The sequence below is a fragment of the Diabrotica virgifera genome, chromosome 1 (assembly GCF_917563875.1).
Source record: "Diabrotica virgifera virgifera chromosome 1, PGI_DIABVI_V3a".
Taxonomy (NCBI): Eukaryota; Metazoa; Arthropoda; class Insecta; order Coleoptera; family Chrysomelidae; genus Diabrotica; species Diabrotica virgifera.
This window is the reverse complement of record NC_065443.1, coordinates 281,143,801-281,169,362: the sequence shown is the minus strand read 5'-3', so window position 1 is coordinate 281,169,362 and position 25,562 is coordinate 281,143,801. Positions and strand designations below refer to the sequence as shown.

At 33.3% G+C, this 25,562-nt stretch overlaps 1 protein-coding gene across 1 annotated transcript; it reads right to left on the bottom strand.

Moving 5' to 3' along the window:
• Positions 1-17,293: 17,293 nt before the first annotated feature.
• Positions 17,294-23,233, bottom strand: LOC126893442 (uncharacterized). The gene is made up of 3 exons (XM_050663647.1): positions 23,225-23,233; positions 18,320-18,503; positions 17,294-18,237 (listed from the first exon to the last, which is right to left on the bottom strand). Exons 1-3 carry the CDS (start codon positions 23,231-23,233, stop codon positions 17,942-17,944), a joined length of 489 nt encoding a protein of 162 aa, XP_050519604.1. The 3' UTR covers positions 17,294-17,941.
• Between the last annotated feature and the right edge of the window lie 2,329 nt (positions 23,234-25,562).

The window sequence follows — 25,562 nt, the reverse complement described above, 5'->3', positions numbered from 1 at the left end:
TAGTAATATCAACTAACAGATTTGTTAAACTAAAATTCAATTTAAAATGTTTTTACAAGAAAGTATTTTTTGCCTATTTACTCACCATTAATTTCTTGTTGTTCCTCTATAATGGTCTGATTCATAGGTCACTTATTTCTATTTGCAGTCGATACAACGAGTTTCAAAAGGAAAATTTGCTTTAGCATTACATATTAAAAAAATAATTCTTTTTTTTTTCTAAAATTTAATAGCGATATCCACTACTAACGGTGCTGTTGAACTAAATGTCAATTTAAATTTTGTAAGGAATTATTGTTTACTAACCTGCAGGACATACACATTCTGGCACGTCTCTCAGCCTTCTCCCATCGTTGGGCACGTCCCTCAGCACCCTCCTCTTGAGATGGTAAACAGCTTCCCTTCGATACCTCTCGAACAATCCCTCCATGCCCTTTTCCGGCGAGTCGGACCTCAGCTCTAGATAAGCAACTCTGTCTTCCAGAAGGGTCAAGCGACCCTTCATATCAAACTCTCGCCACACCGACGAAGAAACACTCACAAGACACAAAACACACATCACTAGGTTTATGCCGATGTTGCAGGAAGGTTTGAGCGGCGGTTGGGGCTTCTTCGTCTGCTGCTGCGGCCCCCTGGGGGCAGCGCCTAAGGAGTCTTTGTCCATGGCCTAAATTCTATAAACTACCATCATTCTGAAGATCACTGCCACCGGATTTGTTACGCCAGAGGGGTGGTCATGTGTTTCGCGGACGCGATATCCTCCGCAGCGTGTTTTACTGATCGAGTAAAGGGGAGTCTGCGTGCTGTCCGCTCTCTTTGGCTGTCGCGGTGTAACTGACGGTGGGAATTTTTGGATTTTATGCGCTATGTCCGTACTGCCGATGTGAGCATCTAGTGGAGCGCTGCTATAGGGATGAACAACTTTTTGTTGTTAGTTGGAAAAAACAGGGGTGAGTTTTTTCGTTTTTTAAATCTATACATGAATACATTTGATGATTCTAATACGAAATCTCTACAATTTAATTGAATTTAGGACTAAATGAAAAAATGTTTTAATTAATAATATGTACAGAGTCGTAAATTTTTATACATACGTTTAAGGCTTTGGCCACACGGGCGCTTTTTACGGCGCCGTAAGAGCAGTAAGCGCCGTAAAATTACGCGGCAGTAAGCGCTGTAAAAAAGCATGGCCACACGGGGATATAAATTACGGCGTGTCGCGAGATAAAAATACAGGCTTTTGGTCGTTGCTGTGGCACTAACATACTGTCAAAAATGAAAACAGGAATAGATGTAAATAAAAATTTTAATTCTCGTAACTGTTTTAAACTCATTCATACATACTTTCAATATTATGATAAGTCCTGTTTATAGGACTGGTTATAATTCAAAAAGTAAAATAATTTCATGAATATTTTATTTATTAAGAACAAGATTACTGACAATTATGTATGAGTAAAATTTTAAAATTTGAAAACAAAATATTTCCGGCGAAATGGGTCTAGTTAATTTTTTAACGAAAATGTAGCTCGCAGTCAAACACGCTTGTCTGACCACGTGCTACGCGACGGCCAATAAAATGAATTCGTCCCTTCGTTTCTGACACGACGCCAAAGATGGGCCGGTTCGATGTTGCTGCGCGATATTTTACAGCTGTCTGGTCATCTACTATTCTCACCGTGGGACCCATTATCGCGCTTATTTTTACGGCTCTTACGGCGCCGTAAAAATCGCCCGTGTGGCCAAAGCCTTAGAGCTTTTAGGTTGTGATCTGGAAATATTGACACTGAAGTTTCGTCTGCGACTGTGATATACATCATTATCAAGACGATTCTGTAATGGACGGAGTTGCTGTTGCGATTGATGGTCAACTTTGTATTTTTACATTTCACGTGGTTTGGGAGTATTTTATAATAAATTCTTTTATATACATGGTTAAAACTATTTATGGAATAAAATTATTTTTGTCTTTAAAAAAATATAAAAATGCTGAGACGTGTAAACTTTTATAATATAAAAAAAATAAAAACCTTATTTTGTAAAAGGTATATGTATTTAAAATCCCTAAAAAGGGCTGTATCACAAAACGTTTTCGGAATCAATATTCCATCATCAATATTCCATCATCATGATGGGTTTGACCATCAAACCCATCTATGCTTCCTTACCTTATGACCATAAGCGTCTTGCTGGAGACATTAAATATCTGTTAAAAAGAGCAGTTGATAACACCCATATTTCTTTTAAAGTCCCTAATAATCTAGGACAGTGTCTTACTAATTCTAAGGACCCTATTCATTATATGAATCGTAGTGGGGTCTATAAATTCCAATGCTGTGATTGTGATGCCACATATATAGGTAGAACTTGTAGATCACTAGCTTCTCGTTCCCTAGAACACACCAAAAGAGAGAACACTTCCACTTTCTCACAACATCTCAAACAACAAAAACACACTCTCAACATCCCAGAAGACGTCTCCTTGTTACACAACATTTTTCAGAAAGACTACCTAAAATTGGACCTGTATGAAAACCTAGAAATAGTCAACGAGAAACAAAATAGCTTTAATTGCGTCAACCGTCATGTATCGTTTAATCGAGACTTCATTCCATTACATCGACAACTTTTCTCGTAGTCAAGATATCCACTATTCATCTATTCCTCTTTACATATCCATCTTCATTTACACTTCGACTCTAAACCACATTTTCGATATGTTATGCCTATGACTTGTCACACTCATTTAAACCTCATTCACAATCTAATTTTCTATAACAGACCAACTCACCAATATCAACTTACATCCTTTCTTTCATCACTACTTTTTTTTCCTTTCTTACACACCAATAGCCTTATATCCTTCCTGTCCCATCATTGCTAAAATTTTTCATCTCCAGATATATACTTTGATGTCTGGTCTCTGGATTTCTCAGTCTCCTCATTATTACTTTTCTTATTTATATTCACATCTAGTAATACATATTTCTTCAGCCAAACTAAATATAATATCATCTTTTATCTATTTTGTTGGATCCTTCTATTAATAAATTACACCAAATATTAAGCTCATAACATCAGCTTACCTAATAACATAATTTTCCATCTCATGTAATGATAATTGCCTACCCTAAAGAAAGTATTAATTCACTTCTGTTTGATTCTATAATTTTTAACTTTCATCCATCATACTTATTTAGGGTAAATTATTTTTAATACCAATTATTTTTCACTACTGTTATTATTTAAGTATTATTTAAGGAGAAGCAAAGATTATTTAAATTATTTCAGAAGACTGACGAGGAAACGTATGAAGATGATGATGAACAAGTCACTTTTTGTTAAAGTAATAATATAATGTTGACACAAATGCATATCTACAAAATTATATGATCATATATACATTAAATAATATAATGGTACATAATTTTGCAAAAAAAAAATTGTTCAAATATTGCTGACCCATATTTTTGGACCCGGTCTTCTGCACCGTGCGCGAGTATTCGATCACAAAAAATTGGCGCGAGTAACGGAGGGTTAATAGAATTATTTCTATTTACAGGATACATTGGTGTTAATACACAATGTTTGTCAGCTTCCCATATTTCTTGGTTTTCTTCTGCTTCTCGGAGAAGGCGTTCATTCTTTCTTATTGTTAACTTCTTTATAATGAACTATTTAGATGGGAAATAAGCCACAATTAAATTGAAAAAAATAATTTTATTAACGTTTCGATGCCCAAATCGGTTGTCGTTTTCAAAATACAAAGACACCCGATTTGGGCGTCAAAACGTTAATAAAATTTTTTTCTAATTTAATTGTGGCTTTTTTTCCATCTAAATAGTTCATTATAAAAATTCCACAAGGAAATAGCTTCAGAACAACGTTAACTTCTTTATATCCATTCGTTTATCGTGTGCTTAAGTTTAAGCTTTATTTTGGGTCACAAGGATACGGTCTGATCCACATATCACCCCAGAACAGGTTCTCTCCATTTGTATTGATGATTTTCAGCGAGTATTAGTTAAGATGTAATTGATTTAGTTTCTAAAACTATATCCAGGGTCCAGGACTGTTCCAAGTACAGTATTTTTATGTGATCATTAAATCGGCTATTATTCATGATAGGGTAGTTTTTAGTAATAGCAAACTTCAATTAGACGGTCTCCTGTTTCATTTCTGTCACCTATACCGAATTTTCCAAATATTATGTGCTTGAAGTTGTAATTTTAAGTGCGACCTTAAAATCGCCACATATTAAGGTTAACTCCTTACTGAGATAGTCGCAGTTTTTCAAAGAATTCTTCTATTTGTGTGTCATCTACAGTTATTGTTGGAGAATAAACGTGAATGATGTTAAATTTCTGAGGTTTGGCTTCTTGTAATCGAATCAAAAGGGCTACACCAGCCAAACTACATATATTTTTATTCAAGCATTTTATTGTATCTTAATTCAATTTTATAGATATGTCATTACAAAATTACTTTGAAGAAAATGTTAAAAAATGTTCCACGTAATTTTTACAAAGATACTAGATGGGTAAAAAAATTCACTAAAATTGAACTACTCTCATGTTAATTTTTGTTTAATGCAATGACTCCATAATTGCATTCAAACAAAAGTCCCATTAAACCTTTAGTGAATGAGCTTGCTTTTAATTATTATTTTCTGGAATTATTGTTCATTAACTTTATAACCTGAGTCTATTTGTCCATTTGTACCATTCGCTAGGTAATTTATTGTTTTCCTAAATCATTTTTAATCTCCTTTATATTTCTCAAAACACAACTTGTTTAATGAATGTATTATTAAAGAAAATCTATTTCTCAGAAAACCCAGAACGAGATGGTTGGATGACGTGGAAGAAAACCTGAAAACTACTAATATAAGACAATGGAGTAGAAAGGCTCAAGAGAGATCTGAATGGAACGACATCGCCAGACAGGAAAAACCCATCCGGGGTTATAATACCAAAAGAAAAAGAATAAGAAGTGGGCCGGTAAAATATCACTAAAAATTAACTATGTATTTGCAGGTTGATTATTGTTTTAATGCAATAATGGCCGAATGACCTCAACACCTTTGAACATTTACCTGACTGAGTTTGTTTTTGATTATAATTTTCAGGACTTGTTTATTATTAATTGTTTATTAACTTTAATACGACCTATACCTGAATTTTGTCCACTTCTGTACTATCCACGAAGTAATTTACTTTATGTTCCTGGAGATTTCCAGCTTCAGTTTTCCCAAATAATTTTCAATCTCCTTTATATTTCTCAAAACACAACTTGTTTGCCGAATATATTATTAACGAAAATCTGTTTAACGAGATTAAAACATAGTCTGCACCCTCTTACCCGGCATTCATATCCATCCAATCCCTCGAGAACAACAACCCTTTGCGACTGCTGCCGTCGCGGAGCCACGGAGAACCAAGTAGTGTTCCCGTAGGATTCGTACAAGAAGTTCCAGAAGGAACGATCCTTCCGTATCGGGCGGAGTGGGCTGGAAGATAGGCCAGGTCAAGGATAAAGAAGTAACGTAATATGTTGATGAATTGAAGTAGACAAGTGTGAAAAAAGCACCTATCTTTTTTTGTTTCATTATTATTTCTTTTTATTTACAGCTTATTTTATCATTCTTCCACCTTTCACATTTCTTATTTACCCTGTATATTGTTCTATTTTTTTGTAGTTCAATCCATGGGTTCCTCTCTGGGTTCAGTGACTACATTTGCTTTGTAGCATTTTTACCATCATTTAGTGAACTGTAACACGAGCCCTACTTTTCCCAATATGTAGAATAATCGAGTAAATACGAGTTGCAGAACCAAAAAAAATCTCAAAATGCTAACTGCCAGCTCCCGGAAAAACTTTGAAACTATAAAATGCATCAATTTATCTTTCCTAACTGGTAAAAAAAGAATGTGTGTACTTTGTAAGCACGTAAGAAGTTATACTTCTATTATATGGTTTCACCGAAATAAATATACTTTCAACAGGTTATTTGTATTTTATATTTAAAGATTAATCTAATTTCTACTTAGGTACTACTTTCCAAAAATTTCTATTAAAACAATACCAAAAATAAAAAAAAAAATAGAACACACACGGATTCGAACCGGGGACCTCTCGATCTCCGGACCCACGATCTACCACTGAGCCACAGTATATAGAGGTTCCACATTAAAATCACTCCTCTGTCGGCGCTTTGATCTCAGGAAGTAATACCGGCAGTACGCAATTGGTAATTCACCAGTGGTGGATGCAGTTTTTCCCTGTTAAAAGCCGTACGTTTTGTTAAAAGCGACTGCCAACATTGCGCGGTCGCCATGCGCGACTACAGATTTTACTTCCAATTTTTCGGAGAGTGGTTCTATTGTCCCTCTTTATACCGTGACTGAGCTATACTCCCTTTGCTTTGACAGGTTACAAGATTTCTCATACATACTGACAAATTTAATAGACCAAGTGAAGTATACAAAAATACTTTAAATATACTTATTATTATTATAAAATATCTTATTCCCGAGGAAGACAAATCCAAAGACACAAAAATTATAATAAATATATTTACTAAAAACACTAATAATATATTCTTTTCACGTACACCTTATTTGCGCTACATAAAGATGTAGCGACTAATACCATACTGTCGGTGTGCGCATACGCCAGGGAATGTAAAAATTCACCCTCGTGCCTAAAGATGTATAACTTCAAAAAGACACTGTCGATGACCAACTTACCTATCAAGATGTATACCTATTCATAATCTACACAGACGGCTCTAAACTTAACGATAGAAAGGTAGGGTCTGCAGTGTACATTCTTTCCATAAACAAGTCATTTAAAATAACACTTCATTCGCATTGCTCTATTTACATCGCAGAAGCTGTAGCTATTGGGAAAGCTCTAGATTGGCTGGAGCACGAAAATATACAAGATGCAGTGATTATTTCGGACTCCAAGTCAGTTCTTAGCGGACATAATAATATTGAATTAAATCGTAAGACATGTGAGCTGATACGTGAAATTAAACATAAAATTAGAAACAAAGAAGTAACATATATTTGGGCAAAAAGTCACAGCGGGATAAAAGGTAATGAAATAGTAGACGGGCTTACTAAGAATTCCACGCATTCTGGTATACAAGAATATATTTACACTGTTATGGATTTAACCAAATTTCATAATGAAAAATAAACTATAACTGGAAAGACAGATAAAAAGTTATGGCGAATACTTCAAATAATCACTATTATAAGATTCATCCTATGTTACCATCCTTAACAGAATTACCACATATATTCAAATATAACATATCTAAACGATCAGCTGCAACTATCGTAAGACTAAAAACTAGTCACGGTGCTGTTCCAGCTCACCTGGAATGTTTCCCAGTGTGATATTAATCACATCCTTTTTGGATGTTTTAAAAATAAAGCGCTTTCAGATAATTTTCTGAAAACCTTGTAAAAAGTAAGGTGCAACTTCCAGTAAGCATAACCCATCTACTGTCACTCAATCAGAAATCAATATTTGAACTCGTATGTAATCATCTATACGCTTCCGGATATATAATTTAGATTTGTAGCAGTCAAGTTTCAGTTCGTAAATATATCATAATTAATATAACTTAAAATAAGAATATATAAACATGCAAAAATCTGTGGCAAATGGACTAGTTTCCATGCCAAACATCACCATCATCATCATCATCATCATCATCATCATCATCATCATATCAAGATGTATGGGAGGCATTACTTCAAGTATTGAGAAACCACGTGTTAAAGTATAACGTGAAAAAGTTAGCCATGCCAAAGTTTAGCGTGCCGCCAATTAGACTGGTGGGTTGTCCGAAATATGGTGGAAGAAATCTTTAAAGACACGGTATTGCAGGTACTAGTTGCAATCATCATGGTTACTGGAGCGGAGAGAAAACGGGGCCTTGCCACTTTTATACAACTGGCAGTTAAAAAATATGGTCCAGTTGCCGATTCCAGCATCCAGTTCCAGTCCCGGCAAGGTTCCAGGAGGAACTATTTCCTAGGGAGGCTGCAATGTAACGGCAACCCTACATTCCAGGAACCTGCAAATCAAGAGGTCCTTAGAAGAATGAAAAAAAAAAACATAAAATGTCGAAGGTTAAAATTCTTACAATTCTTTGGACGCATTATTTGAAATGAATTCAGACATGCCCTCCTACAAGCCATCCTGCAGAAAAAATTATTTGGCATGCATGGACCAAAAAAAGACAAGATAAAGACCACGAGAATTGCCAACCTTCGTCTCGGATAGGCATATCAAGAAGAATTCGCTGTTGGGAGTGAAAAAGGGGACAAGTCAATTTTTGACGAAAACGGGATTAATTAAAATATGGATTAAAAAAAGGATGTTTTATTTATGGGTAAAAGGGGGTAAGTCAATGTAGCTAAAATTGGAAGGTAAATTGATTGGTCCAAAAGAGTCACTTAAATAATAATACATAAAGTTTAGTGTAAAAAGGGATATGTTAACATATTCCTTTTGGCACTGCCAAAAATCATCAAAATTAGAAAAATTAGCCACCTAGGACAGAAAATGAGAAACGAAAAGTACCGCCTCGGGCAACTGATCATCCAGTGGAAAATTAAAGGAAAACGGGGACCCCTTAGGCGCCATATTTCATGACTTAAAAATATCATAGACTGGACAGTCCTTGATTCTTTGACATCTTTTGCATCTTTGACATCTTTGACATCAGTCTTTGACATCTTTGTTTAGAGCCACCTTAAACAGATGCAGATTTGCCACTGTAGTCGCTAACCCCCACTAAAGAAGCAGCACCACAAGAAGAAGACTTGACATAGATTCGATCCATTTATCTTCAATTTTGTCTACCTTCGTATCATTTTTTTTTCTTTTTTGAGTATGGACATATGGACATCCATATCCATATTTTCTAGTCCTAAACCTACCCAAAGACTGGCCTATAGAAGAATCCTGGCTCGATGCCGATTTTCCGACAGTTCTGCCAAGATCGGGACAGCAGTAAGGCGCATAATGTTTTCGGACGGCAGAGAATGACAATGAGCTGAGCGGGATGCGTTTTGAATTTTCACGGCAGATATGGTGTTGTTGCCTTGGGAATGCCAAGACAAAAGAGGATAAAACTGTGCTTTTCCGGTGGCCCTCCCGAGAGCTGGTTGAACTTTGATGGTTTTGAAGTTGTTAGTGATATGAAGTTGAGTGTGAGGTTATTGTTTAAAATATTGAGGAAAAATAAAAAAAAAGATGTTTTTTATTATTTTCTTGAAAAGTAAACAATTTCTATTCGTCTGTTGCGACGTTTATCAACTTTTAAAGGACATCTTTTTTGATCAAAGATTATCTTTTTTTTCTGTTAAGTTAATGGAAAGCCAATGGAAGAAAAACAATCTTTGATAAAAAGCGATGGCCTTTAAAAAGTTTATGGTTTCATTTTATAAGTTACTATTACTACAAAGATATTGAAAAAATATATTTATATATAGATTTTGATCAAACAAGTAATAAGTATAAACAAAAACGCGTTTAACATATGGGTGTGCATAATTCCTGATATCAAAACAAAAAAATAAAATCGATTGCAATGGTTTTAAATCCATTTAACATAGAGATAGTAAGTAGAATAATATAAAAAAATATAATATAAAAAAATGAACATATGGCAAAATCCAGAACATCTTGGTTCCTCCTTAAATGAACTAATAAATTCTGTCTTATGTCGTAAACACAAAAGGGATATTAAGTTAAGTCCACATACTCAGCAACTAATAAATGGTTGAATGCTCGAATATATGAAATTTACGGAAATAAAAGGCAGATATCAAGCACTAAGTGTATTTAATCTTGCCCAAGTATACTTTCGCTATCTAGAGCATCTTCAGGGGCATTTCGTCAATAAAAAGAAGGTATTATCCCCGAATGTCATCTAATAAGATAGTTTGGTGTCAACTTAAATTAACATATAAATACACACTTAACAAAGGACAAAACAGATAAATTTGAGTGCCTGGTAAGATTCTACATTTTTGCAAGATGGAAGCAGAATGATCTTGCATCTGCTTCCATCTTGCAAAAATGTAGAATCTTACCAGGCACTCAAATTTATCTGTTTTGTCCTTTGTTTAGTGTGTATTTATATGTTAATTTAAGTTGACACCAAACTATCTTATTAGATGACATTCGAGGATAATACCTTCTTTTTATTGACGAAATGCCCCTGAAGATGCTCTAGATAGCGAAAGTAAACTTGGGCAAGATTAAATAAACTCAGTGCTCGATATCTGCCTTTTATTTCCGTAAACTAATAAACAATTTACAGCCAGATAACTTAAACTAACAAGACATAAGAAAACTAAATAAATATGTATATTTCATAAGAATGAGATCTAAGAAATTACAATAACGAAAAAATTAAGAAAACAATAAATGAAAATACAAGTTTCAAGGACTTCAGAAGGAAATTGACAAAAGGCAAAACAGAAATCTTAAAATCTAATAATAGACACAGCAAAAGACACCATCAATAGAGAAGAATTACTTCAAGCAGAAAAAACAATTTTAAACAGACCCATACTAAGATATACATACAGGGTGGGGCATTAGTATGACAAAGTACAATTACTCGTTTGTCGTAAGAGATGCGAAAAAAAGTTATTGAGGTAAAAGTTGGGGCACTAATAGGACCATAATTTAAAAATATTTTCACATATACAGGGGCGTGCGTATTGACAGGGTGACACAAATTGATGTTTTTTTAAATGGAACACCCTGTATATTCTTACATTTTTGGATTCTCCTCAATGTTTTCGTTCTTAAAATATATGGTTTTGTAATATTATACGAGGTAGTTTAAAAGATAATTACGTTTTTTTGTTAATTTCGTAGCGATATTTACACCCTGTAGAATTGTAGTGATTTGACATCAAATTTTAATTTTATGTTCAAACGATTTTTAATATAGTCTACTCTTGTTAAACATTAAGAGTATAGCGAAATGTTAAATTTTAGTATACAGGGTTAGTCGAAACTAGGAATGAGTATTTTCTTAGTTTTCTTAAATGGAACACCCCGTATTTTAGTATTGTAATGACACGATATTTTATGGTACTTTTTTATTTTATAAGCATTCCCTATACCTATACGCTTTAATTTGTAAGTTATTCGTGATTCTTTAAGCCAAACATTAATTGCAAGAAAAATTACGTGAAATTGTATTAGGTGGCCGTGAAAATATTCAATCAAAAATAATTTTTCCAAAAAAATACATCATAATCTAGCCTGATTCTTAATTTATTAATATTGGATGAGATATCCAAATAAATTCGTAGTTAAGATTGTTAGTGCGCAAAATATTAATAAAAACATACAATATTCTACCTAGTAGGCTATGACACTAAATTTCCTTAAAAATTTGACTTTATACTATTTTTATAGTTCCAGTTGCTTTGTTACCATTACTAATATGACTTTTTCTAATGAGGAACTAATAAGATGTTTGTGCTAATGGAGTATAACAAAAATGTGCCACTAGCAATATGAATTTTTCATCAGAAATTTCCTGATAGACGACAACTAAGAAGAGAAACGTTTAAAAATATACTAGAACGGTTTCAATGGACTGGACACTTCTTCTTCTTCTTCTACGGCACTACAGCCCAAATTGAGCCTTGGCCTCCTTTATTTTTTGCCTCCACCCTTGCCTGTCTGTGGCTGCTCTTCTCCATACACGGACTCCTAAAAGGGCTAATCCAAGGCAAAAATTAATATTAGTAATGGTAACAAATCAACTGGAACTATATAAATAGCATAATGTCAAATTTTGTGTCATAGCCAACTAGGGAGAATTTTGTATGTTTGATTAATATTTTAAGCACCAACAACCTTAACTACGCATGTATTTGGATATCTCATCCAATATTAATAAATTAAGGATCAGGCTAGATTATTGTGTATTTTTTTTCGAAAAATTAATTTTGATTGGATATTTTCATGGCCACCTAATAAAATTTCACGTAATTTTTTTGCAATTAATGTTTGGCTTAAAGAATCACGAATAACTTTCAAATTAAAGCACTTAGGTATAGGAAATGCTTAAGAAATAAAAAAGTACCATAAAATATCATTACTTTACAATACTAAAATACAGGGTGTTCCATTTAAGAAAACTCAGAAAATACTCATTTCGAGTTTCGACCCACCCTGTATACTAAAATTAAACATTTCGCTAAACTGTTAATGATTAACAGTAGTAGACTACATTAAAAATCGTTTGAATATAAATAGAAGATTTGATGTCAAATCACTACAATTCTACAGGGTGTAGATATTGCTACGAAATTAACAAAAAACGTAATTAACTTTAAAACTACCTCGTATAATATTACAAAACCATATATTCTAAGAAAGAAAACATTGAAGAGAATCCAAAAATCTAAAAATATACAGAGTGTTCCATTTAAAAAAACATAAATTTGTGTCACCCTCTCAATACGCACGCCCCTGTATATTAGAAAAAGTTTTGAATTATGATACTATCTTTGCCCCACGTTTTACCTAAATAAGTTTTTTTCGTATCTCTTACGACATACGAGTAATTGGACTTTCTCACACTAATGCCCCACCCTGTAGGAAGTATAATCAATGGAGATTAGGAAACAAAAGGGACCAATAAATCAAAGGTCGGAGGAACTTTACGAGATCTTAATAGACGAAGTTAAAAAATCACTACAAAAGATAAAAAAAATATTAAATCTCCAGGCCAAAATTAAAATCTTGGACTGGAGATTTAAAAAAAAATGCAAGATAACACCTGATTAGAATCAGTATCATAGCTTTTCAATTTATGCCTTTGTAATGCTTCCAATAATAGAAGCAGTACGTAAAGGTCATGGTTACAGAATGGGGAATAAAGAAATCCAAATATTATGTTATGCAGACGACGCCGCAATAATCGCCGAGAGAGAAGACGATCTCCAAAGATTAACACAGATCTTCAATACAGCAGCCAAGAAATACAATATCTAAATACATCTAAATACCCACTACGATGTAAAATCGAAATTTATGGGAAAATAATAAAGCAGGAAGCAAGGTTTAAATATCTGGGAATAGATATAAAGCAGCAATTAGACCTATATTGACATACACGGCGGAGACAAGACCTAACACATCTAAAACGAGACGACTACTAGAAACAACAGAGATGAAAATACTCCGACGAATATCAGGGAAAAGTCTGTTGGATAGGGAGAGAAGCGAAAACATAAGAAGGTCATGCAATGTAGAAGACATAAATGGATGGGTGACAAAGCGGAAATAGAAGTGGAACGAACACATTAGTAGAATGGCAGAGGATAGGATAGTACGGATAGCACGAGATAAGTCACCAAATGGACGAAGAAGTATTGGCAGACCAAGAAAAAGATGGTGCGATAACTTAAACAATTTAGGAGGCTAATATTGAAGAAGAAACAAGCTTTAAAGTCTACATACAAGAAGGAAAAGAAAAAGAAGATATTGCTTCCTTACCACAATGCTAAAATAACGTACTGATGATCCTGATCCATAAAACAAAGTACACTATTGCCTTACAAACTTATAAGCACATAAGATAATTTACTATTTTATAAGAGAATAAGTCAGCATTTAAGTTTAAAATTAAATTTATTTGACGTTTCGACTTCCAATTCGGAAATTAAATTAAATTAAACTTCAAATAAATTTAATTTCAAACTTAAATTTAAATTTAACTCTTTCACTTAAACTTATTCCCAAATAACAAAGTAAATTGCATAAGATGCCACAAGGAAATAGCTTAAGAACAATTATAAGATGTTATTACACACCTATAAACTTTCCAAATGGGCGCACCAATGCACCTGGTGACACTTATTAAAAATCTGTACCAGTCTAATACAGCGACAGTACGACTAGATCAGAAGTTCTCAAACCAATTTAAGACCGAGAGAGGTGTTAGACAAGGATGCGTGTTGTCACCTGACTTATTTAACATTTATGGTGAACATGTCATGAGGATGGTTTTAGAAGGATGGGCCGGTGGAGTAACAGTAGCTGGTAGGAAAATCTCCAATTTAAGATTTGCTGATGACACTACACTTATATCAGCAAATGAGCAACAAATGTTTGATCTTCTGCGAAGAGTTGAGTACGAAAGCAATAAAGTTGGTCTGAAAATCAATAAAGCTAAGACAAAAATAATGGTGGTCGACAGATTTAACACTATTCAACTGACTAACATATTACAGGAATACCAGATAGTAAACACCTTTGTCTATCTCGGGTCTAGTATAACTAACGATGGTAACTGTGAATCAGAAGTTTGGAGACGTATTGGTATGGCAAAAAATGCGATGAGTCGCCTAACTAAAGTTTGGAAAGACAGATCTATCTCTCAAAATATCAAGATGAGACTGGTGAATGCCCTTGTATTCTCAATATTTCTATACGGAGCAGAGACTTGGACTCTTCGCGCTTTTGAGATGTGATGCTGGAGAAGAATGTTGCGCATACCTTGGACAGATCATAGGACAAACGTTTCCATTCTAAGCCAACTCAACATTAAAAAAAAGGCTGTTCACAATATGTCTGCAACGAATTCTGCAATTCTTTGGTCACGTGGTTCGCAGAGGTGACGACAGTTTGGAGAGATTAATTGTTTCTGGAAACGTTCCGGGGAGAAGATCAAGAGGACGATCACCAACTAGATGGTCTGACCAAATAAAGCATTCAGCTGGAAACTCATTCTGCGAAGCTCTTAGAGCAGCTGAAGATAGAGACCAATGGAGAAACATTGTTAGGAATATTGGAAGAAATCACGATCCTCAGTAATGGGGAAACGACAGGAGAGAGATAAACTTACCATTCAACCTATAGAAGCTTTTCATGCAAAAAGTGAATAAAATACTGGAGAAAAAACTATAAAAAACACCATATCAAGCAGGCTTCCGTTGGGAATACGGAATAAATGATCACTTTAATAGGAAATTATGGGTCTACCCCAAAATCCCGACAGCCAAAATCCCGACAGCCAAAATCCCGACGGCCAAAATACCGACACGCCAGAATCCCGACAGGTCAAAATCCCGACACGCCAGAATCCCGATAGGTTTGATAAGTTCCTTTTTAACATACAGTGAGCACGTAAAGGTTGGAATTAATTCATTTTCTCGAGAATGGATGATTTTGTAAAAAATCCCGAAACAGGTCAATTTTTATTTTTAAATTACGACTTTTTGGCATATATATCATACTATTGACGTCACCATCTGGGCGTGATGACGTCATCGATGATTTTTTAAAATGAGAATAGGGGTCGTGTAATAGCTCATTTGAAAGGTAATTCAATTCTGTATTCAGTAATATTAACATTAGCATAATTATTTATAAGGGCTTTGCCCAAAAGTAATTTTTTTGGATTAAATTTATTGACATAAAAAGAAGAATGTATGTAATTTATTTAGTTCAAAATACATTTTACTGCTCTCAGAAAACTAAAAAAAAATATTTATTTGAAAAATAGTCATTGCTTTTCGCTTAAATTAAATGTTCAAACTGTAACGAGGCTGGTGGGTGGCGGCTTTAATATTGAATTTAAGCAAAAAACAATATTTATTTGCCAAATAAACCTTTTTTTCCTGTTTTCTGATAGCAGTAAAATGTATTTTGAATTAAATAAATTACGCACATTCTTCTTTTTATGTAAATAAATTTAATAAAAAAATTTTTTGGACACCCTGTATAAATAATTATGTTAATGTTTATATTATTGAATAGAGATTTGAATTACCTTTCAAATTAGCTATCACACGACCCCTATTCTTATTTAAAAAAAATCATCGATGACGCCATCACGCCCAGCTGGGTGACGTCACTAGTATAATGTACATGCCAGTAAGTCGTAATTTTAAAATAATAATTGCCCGGTTTTGGTATTTTTTTCCAGAATAGTCCATTCTCGAGAAAATGAATTTATTCCAACCTTTACGTGCTCACTGTATATGTAATTACATTTATTTCTAGTTTTTTATTTATGGCCATAAGTATTTACCATTTAATATGAACTAATTTTCTAAATAAAATTTCTAACATGGGTATATGAATTAAATTATTTTTTTGCCAATATATAGTTCAATAATATACAGAGTTGGGATAAAGTATGGAACCAAGCAAATATCTTTGAAACGAAAAGATCAATATTTATGAAACTTTGCATGCAAGTACAGTGAGGCAAAAGGCATATGATGCCATATTTTTTGTTACGACTACACTTCGGGTTTCACCGGAAATACCCTTAACTTATTTACTTTAAATGGGACACCCTGTATATTTTTGCAGGTTTTAAAAGAACTTGTTATTTTTAATTCATACATACCAAGTTTGGAAGAAAAACTATTAAAACAAGAAATAAATCTCTTTAGAGTTAAAAAATAGGTTAATTTATTTACGTTAGACCAATGATATTAAAAATAAAAAAAATAATTTCAAATGTTAAAAATGTTTGCTGTTCACCTCCTGACAACGTGCAAGCCTATAAGTAAATTCATGAGTCACTTTTTGCAAGATATCTCCACTTTGTCTCTGATCGTGCAAGCATGTTGGTCGCCTAACGTAAACACGTGATTTTAGATAATCCCAAAGAAAAAAAATCTAACGGGTTGAGGTCCGGAGAGCGAGCGGGCCACTCTAAGAATCCTCTACGTCCAATCAATCGATTTGGAAAATTCACTTCCAAAAAATGAAAATTCACCATAACAGATTATCATTAATATTTCAATACGATCTTTTTCACTTAAATGAAATGAACTATTTTTAATACAACTTATTTCTGTCAATTAGTTCAGTAACAGTTTTATCTACTATACTAAATTCAAACAAGTCATGCAATGCATGTAAACAACAATGTTAGTCTACAGTATAGATGGTACTCGTTTATTTTCTACTACGTTGTAATAATACAAAAAATTATCTACAGACACTTTTTAACAATTCTTTTCTACCAAATTTGGTAAGTATGAATTAAAAATAACAAGTTCTTTTAAAATCCGCAAAAATATATAGGGTGTCCCATTTAAATTAAATAAGTTAAGGGTATTCCCGGTGAAACCGGAAGTGGAGTAGTAACAAAAAATATGGCAACAGATGCCTCTTACGTCACTGTACTTGCATGCAAAGTTTCATAAATATTGTTCTTTTCGTTTCAAAGATATTTGCTTGGTTATATACTTTATCCCAACCCAGTATATGTATAATTAAAACCTGAATTCAAGTTTACTTTCATATAATAGATATTATCATGTCACTTACAACCTTCCATTTCAGTAAGTATAGCTTTTATATTATAAAATGAAGTGTTTAATGATTTTTTCATTTAAAATACATCATAATTAGTACCCGTACTTATTGGTAAGTAATTAATTTTTCAATTTCAATACTCTATAATATGATTTGGTATTGCATTGGAAAAGGAAACCATAAATATTCAAAATGTAGTGGTCGGGATTTTTGCTTATGCGAGGATTGTTGCATGTCGGTGTTTTGGCCGTCGGGATTTTGGCTGTCGGGATTTTGGGCGCCACCGGGAAATTACATAAAAAAGGAAAAAGGAACAAGCTAATAAAATGCTCAAATCATATCGTTATAAGCTTACTTGAAATGAAAAAAGTAAAATTTTGAGAAAATTCTTTAACCAAAGACAATAAAGAATTTCGCCGGAAGCACACTTTTCAATCATAAGATCACCAATTTAAAATAGGTAAGCCAAGTTAAAAAAGATTTGCAACAAACTGAAATTCTGAAAATTTTTGTGGTCCTTCGTGGCTGAAACTGCAGAAAAAAATCATTCTTAGCTTATTTTGAACACGCAAGCCATAAAAGTACGATATTCCTAATTTTAGTAATTATCGTGGTATATCTTGTAGGCACCAAACGGTTTGTTATTGTGGTAGTCGTTTGTAGCCTGGTAGGCATAGATCCCCCTTCCAGCTCCGTATATAGGTACATACCGCCCGTATTGTGATAACAAAAGTGCTATGTAAGGATTGATAGGCAGCAAATCTGGATGGTTTGGTGGTACGTTTTTGGATGGTATATGGAGGTTACTGCTGAGCAATATAGCATTGAGTAGCGGACTGCTGGAAAACAGAGCTTGAAGATCGGGTTTCGGTAAAGGTTGCTTAAGTGGTGGATCTGAAACATACAAAAAAACTATTGCTCTTTTCAATCTATTGCTAAATAAAATCTAGCTTCAATTTCTGTGATGATTTGTTACCTTTAGTTCTATCAAATCGTTTGTCCTTTTCTTCGATTTCATCTTCATCGGTGTATGGTCCATTTGGTACAATATATTTGTAAAAAACTTTGTCACTGTAGGTAGGAACTAATGTTTCTTTTTCATGGACTGTATAATATTTGGAACTCGCTCCTAGTGAAATCAGATAAACCCAGATAATTACCTAAAAAAAGTTATTAAAATATTTATTTTCATCGCTTTCTTGGAAAACAGTTTATTAAAAAAGTTTATTAAAATAGGTTTTAATGAGGTGTATATTGAAATACTGCCTATGAATTTAATTTGAATTTGAATTTAAGGCCATCGGTACATAATTCGCAAATATTTTACGGCTATCCCTACTTTTTCTGTCTTTACACGGCAAATTACGTGTAGTAAAATTCTCACTGAATGTATAAGTAAACATTGCTAGAATGTCATTTTACTTGAAAATGTCATCATCAACTTAAAGAGATGGCTTTTGAATGTTCTTGGATAACTGTTATTTGTATAATTGCAAATTACTAATTCAGTTAATAAATGTGATAATTTTTTCACCAACTATGTATTCAGTGATTGTAATAATTTATATGTACAACAAAAACTAATACTCAATCGAGAAAAGAGGAAAAGTGTTAAAGTGATTTTTTAATAATATATTGTTACTATGGAACTCTTACAACTTTGAACAACAAAATACTTGGATCACAGAATATATTATTATCCTGATGTATTGTCTGCTTGGATCTTCCACAAATAATACACAATAAATTACTTTTTATTAAGTTCACGTCAATTATTTATCATCAATTATTTATCAAATACACTATGGGCCGGTTGTTCGAACGCTAATCAACAATGATCACTATCAAATATTCAATTACTGTCACAACTGTCAATGTCAACTTTGGTTGGGTTGCTGAAAACATAATTGATTATAATTATGAGATTAGTTAATCAATTAACATAACAATTATTAACATAATTGATTAACTAATTTCATAATTGAAATCAATAATTATGTTTTCAGCAACCCAATCAAAGTTGACATTGACAGTTGTGACAGTAATTAAATATTTGATAATGATAATTTCTGATTAGCGTTCGAACAACCGGCCCTACACATATTATTTAATCAACAACTCAAAATATTCCCGATGCCATGTCAAATATTTAAAATTGTCACTGTCTGACTGACAATATGCTGACAATTCTATTCTATTCGACTGAGTGCGTTGTAAGACAAAGATAGATTTGGAAAATAATACCACGGACATTGTGTTCATTTTTTTCGAATCCTGAAAAAACCAAAAAATACTTTTGAAAAATTTAAACGCAGAATGAAAGACTAAGTTATTGCCGAGGGCCGAAAGTCCCTTAGAATAAATAAAAGTTTATTTTGAATGAGCTATTTGAAATTAAAAATCACACTAAATTTTCTCTTAGTTTTTCACCCCTGTAACTTATTAAAATAAACATTATAGAAGTTCTGAGGGACTTTCGGCCCTCGCTAATAATGTAATAGTTCATTCTGCGTTTAAATTTTTCAAAAATGCTTATTAGTTTTCTCAGGATTCGAAAAAAATTAAACCCCATTTGAATAGCATTGCAGCCGAAAAGACGTACCCATACCCTTAAATGAAAAATTTTTCTTTATAAAAGGAATATCTATTTAAAAGCCCTTAAAAGGGCTACAAATATCACAAAAGGTTTTCGTTCTCTAAAAAGATCATCATCAATGTTAGAGGCTTGGTTTGCTGAGCCACCCAAAAACACAGAGGTTAAAACCATTTAAATGTTGACTAAATGTCTTACATTGTAAACTTAATTATGAAATTCAAAGGATGGATGTAAAGGATGAGGCCCTGGGGCCCTATATGACTCCCACGAGGCACGAGGGTTGCTAAGTGGAAAAATTACACATTAAGTTCAACACATCATTTGCCACTCACCGTTCTCAATGTGAAGACATAGTTTTTTTTATTTAGCAATCCACGTGCCTCGTGGGTCATATAGCGCCCCAGGACCTTATCCTTAGGGATTATATCCGTCCTCTGGATTTCATAACTAATTTTACGATGTAAGACTTTTAGTCAACATTTAAAAGGTTTTAACCTCTTTATTTTTGAGTGGCTCAGCATGTCAAGCCTGTAACACTGATGATGCGCTTTTTAGAGATCGAAAACGTTTTGTGATAAATTAGTTAAATAAATATACCTTTTATAAAGAAACATTTTTCATTAAATTTTTTTGTAATAATGGTATACAGAGCTACAGGAAATTCTTCCTTGCGGATCTTTAATTTAACGTAGAAGCAATGGCATCGATATAAGTGTATGCTTGTTGCTTCATCGCCCGGTATAACAAAGATTTCTATAGTTTACAATACCGAAAATTGATTGAAATACCAAGCTAGAACAGGTATGTTAACAGTAAAAACTATTGAATTTTAATTAACTGTACACATAATTGTTGTACATATGTTGTGCATATTCATTCAGCCTATACAGGGTTGGCCCCTCAAAAGAGTTTACCATGGTTTTTAATGAGTTGAACGAAGAGTCTTTATTGTATGTCAAACAAGGTCCTCGGATTGAACTCCCTTGGACTCCTTCCTCCGTAAGTATGGAGGACAAGAGCTGACTAAACAACTATTAAAACAAATAAAAAAAATAATATAAAAAACAGAATACCAAAAGAATGGATATCAAGCATCTTAATACATATCTCTCTTCACAAAAGGAGACAATCCGGACTTGGAGAATTACAGAAGAATTACCTTTACAAGAGGAAAATAACAAGGTTTTAGGTCGGGAAGCTGATACACCGACGCTATATTTATAATGAAGCAAGTTCAAGAGAAATCGTTAGAATACTACAAACCGTCATATTTATGTTTGTGAACCTTAAGAAAGCATTTGACAAGGTTAAATGAAAGGACGTTATCCATTTGTTATATTCAAGGGAGGAATAAAAGGAATCCTCTAGGAATAATTAAAACTATCGAAAACATCTACCAGAAAATCACAATAAAAGTAAAAGTAAAAGATGAACTACTAACTCTCCTAATTGAAGCTGGCAATGGGATAAGAGAGGAGGACTCCTTGAGTCCTTCATTGTTTAGTCTGATCATGGATGAAATAATAAAAAAACATTTTTTTGAAAATGTTTTATTTACAATCTGTCCTTAATTGAGAACAGTAGGTAAATTATTTGACAAAAATTAAATTACCTGTAGAGGGAGATCCAGTGATCACCCTCTTTACATAAATTAAATTAAAACAAGTTAAAATAAGTTTATTTATCACAGATTATTCGAATCTTCTTGCTAGGTCCACTATTTTGAATCAGTGATGATGCTGGCTAACTCGTTTGGATGAGCTTCTAGTCTCTTGGTATATTTTTTGTAATATTCTGTTATTACTGTTTTTATGGATGGCACATTGAGGTCTTGCTCTATCACATAGTTTGGCACGTACTAAGGGACATTAAGCATTGTTCTAAGGACTTTGTTCTGAAATCTCTGAAGTATTTCTAGGTTTTCTTGACTGGCTGTCCCCCAAAGTTGCATACCATAGGTCCACACTGGTTTTAATATAGCTTTATAAATCAGCAGTTTGTTTTCAAGTGATAGTTGAGATTTACGACCGATGATCCAGTACATTTCTCGGAATTTGATTCCTAGTTGTTTTCTTTTTGTGAACATGTGCTTTTGCAAAGTTAATCTCCTATCAAGGTGGATTCCTAGGTACTTCACACCAAACAGTATCGGTTTGTGGGAGTTGTGTTTCATTCAGAGTTACAGATGGACATGTTTGTTTTTTTATGGTGAATGTAACATGGGTGGATTTACTCTCATTCGCCTTTATCTTACATTTTTTTAGCCGTCTTTGGATATTATTAAGGTCTTTTTGAAGGGTTCTGAATGCTGTGATTGGATCATGGTGAGAGGCTAGTACAGCAGTGTCATCAGCAAAAGTTGCACACGTTGTTCTGTTACTTGTTGGTAGGTCAGTAGTGTAGAGCAAGTACAATATTGGTCCCAAAACGCTTCCTTGTGGTACACCGGCTGTTATTGGTCTTGGGCTTGTGGATCTGTGTTATTATCCTACTTGACTAGGAAATGTGGGTTGGAAATATAGCTTTGAAGGATTTGATAAAAAGGATGGGGACGGTTTCTCTTTAGTTTAAAGTATACCATACCTTGTCGAAGGCCTGACCAAAAAAGTAAGAACTAAAAAAGAATACCAAATGGGAGAAAAACAACTTACAAAATAATAAGTGAAGATGATTGACATATAACCGCCAGAAAATTTAACATGATAATTTTTCAAAGGGTCAGATAATAGAACAAGTAATGGAGTTTACATATTACACTATTTATAGATAAGGAAGGCTCGAAACAGAAGTGGAAGATCAAGTGAATAGAGAAAACAGAGTCACAGGTTGCCTGAATGACACAATATGGAGAAATAAAAATATCGGAAAAGAAATTAAAGGCAGAATTTACAAAATATGTCATTATTCGTCCCACCAGACGAATAAATATGTCATTATTCGTCCCACCAGACGAATAATAACATACGGGACGAATAATAACATACGCGGCAGAAGCACGACCTGACACAGAAAGAACAAAAAGACTGCTCGAAACAGCGGAGATGAAAACCCTTCCCCGTTTAGTTTTCTAATTTGAGTTCTCCATGTAGGAAAGGATATGTCATAAAACAAAAAATATATACTATATCTTAAATAAAATTTTAAATGTACATTACCCACTCAAATTAAATTTTATGGATCTTCCACTTAACTTTATTGTAACAAAACATTTCAAGAACTATTCTCAGCACAAAAACAAAACACTTATAAAAAACAAAAAAAAAACAAAAAAACGTAACAACATACCTTTCGCATTCTGTTCACTTTGATTACGGTATTAGAATAGAACTAAACGGATGATCGTGCAAGTGGACTTCTTGTGTCACTTTTGCAGACAATTCGGATTAGCAGTCGTAGTACAGTTAAGTGAAAAACCGTGTATTTTCGAGGAAATGTCGTAATATCAGAGTGCGATTTCGCTGTACTTTCAATTTCTTTTCGTTATTGGCTTTTTAAAAGCCGATTACTACATATAGGGTGGAATATATTGAATAAATTGATGATACTATGTAATGATTATGTAATGATATTTCTTGAATCAACTTATTTTCTTGCAATAGACATACATTGTATATCTAAAACGAACGTATATCTAAAACGAACCTATTTGGGAAATACTAGGTATGCTAATAGCAGCTAAAAGTGTATCTACTAAGCTAATAAAAACGCTGGACGGAAGGGCCGCCCGAGAACTTTATCGTACCGATCTATCATCGTTATCGTACTAGATATTGGCACTCTATAAAAATAGCAAAGTTACTCGTTATTTTGATATTTTAGAAACACCTTGTATACTTGAAAATATTTTATAGTTCTACGCATCATTGATTCCTGCATTTGAGAAAATGTTCGATGCCATATTTCGGAGACACACTATAGATGTATAGATTATTGCATAAATCAATAGAATATTATAGTCATACTTTCATTTCAAATTAGTTCATTTTTTCTGAGAAATTAATAGTTTACAATATTTGCATTTCATTCTATTTCTATTACGCCAGTCAATGCGCGAGATTAAGAACAAGGTATTAACTCCGAATTCTATCCTACTGCATGGATTTTAATGAAATTTTGGGAGTAGCCCAATCTCTTAATTCAAAGTCTATCCTATATGCTATGGCCCTTTTATCATGGTGGCGGTTTCCACCACTTCTCGGGGGTGGAACATTTTTATTTTCGAAGATTTTTAAGAAAATTTAAAAATGCATTCTATAATTTGATCACATTTTTTACAAAAACCATTCATTTAAAACCCGTTCAACGTTTTAAAAGAAACCCGTTCAACGTTTAATACCACTATATTAAAAGGTATTGCAGAAGAAAAACAATGCATTTAAATTCTGGTGGATGAGGGGTTAGATGTATGTACTTTTCATTTTTTCTTAAAGTACGTTAGTAATATATTTTTTGCACCATATCTCGCTTAGTTTGAATGTAACCAGCATTTGGTGGTACTCGTTTTAAAGGCCTTTTCAAACACTTCAAAAGGCGTTGGTAGCATTATACACCTAAAACCTACCGTTCCTCTGTTATTTCAAGTTGAATACACCAATTTGAGCATGCACCAAAAAAACAAACCCTTTTCACCTACCATATCTCTTTTTCTATTATAAATAGAACATTTGTGAAGGAACGAATCTCTTTATTATTTATAACCTAAAAAATGTTTTATATAGTGTTTTTAGTTCGATGCATAGTTTTTAAGGTATTCACAAAAAACTGTCCGAAAAGGTGTCATTTTTCAATGAAAATGGCCAACTTTCAACTACGCATAACTCAAAAAGTATTGAGTTCTCAAAAAAAAGTATTGACCAGTTTTTGCTTAGAAATAGGTTCTCTAGCCACTTCCGTGCCTATTTTGACCAAAAAATTTGACCAAGATAAAAGCGCCATAGTATATAGGGTAGATTTTGTTTCTTGAGCTATTCCCTACTTACTGTGAAAATATCAAGTATATCGATGTAGTAGGATGGAATTCGGAGCCAAATACCCTCATTGACTGCCCTATAATTAATAATGCTCTGCTATGATCGCGTGAGAGAGGACACACACAAGATTATAGCTAAATTTCTATTTACTGTAACTTTCTTTTTTTGTGTCGAGTTTTTGAACGAGTTTTATGTCATTGGAAAGGTAATTTTGCATTCTTTAAAAATGTGTAAGAATATACAGGGTGTATCAAAAAAATTAAGATATCTTTTTCATTTCCGGTTCAACCGGAAGCCACATTTTGGGTAAATTTATTGTGATAATAGATAATAAAGTACCATACATGTCTGCAAAATTTCAAATTTTATTTTTTATTACAAAGGAAGTTATGGGCACTCGAATATTTTTTTATAGAAAATGCATAACTCCCCTCCTATGGGGAGTTAAGAAATCTAATTAATGTCATTCAATTTACCGATATTCAAAAATATATCAAAAAATAAACAAATTCCTTGGAGCCATTTTTGAGAAAATCTAGTTCAAAGTTATGTCAAATTTTGACCCCTTAAATATAGGCAACCCATAACTTTTTCTGAAAAACGATAATACTATTCTTAAAGCACCATCCTTAGGCTCTTTCAAATTAAACTTA

What these genes read in the sequence shown, in the direction of transcription:
- LOC126893442 (XM_050663647.1), bottom strand. An exon ending in ACGATTTGATAGAACTAAAG is followed by an intron (nt 18,238 to 18,319) that starts GTAACAAATCAT and finishes TGTATGTTTCAG; the next exon opens with ATCCACCACTTAAGCAACCT.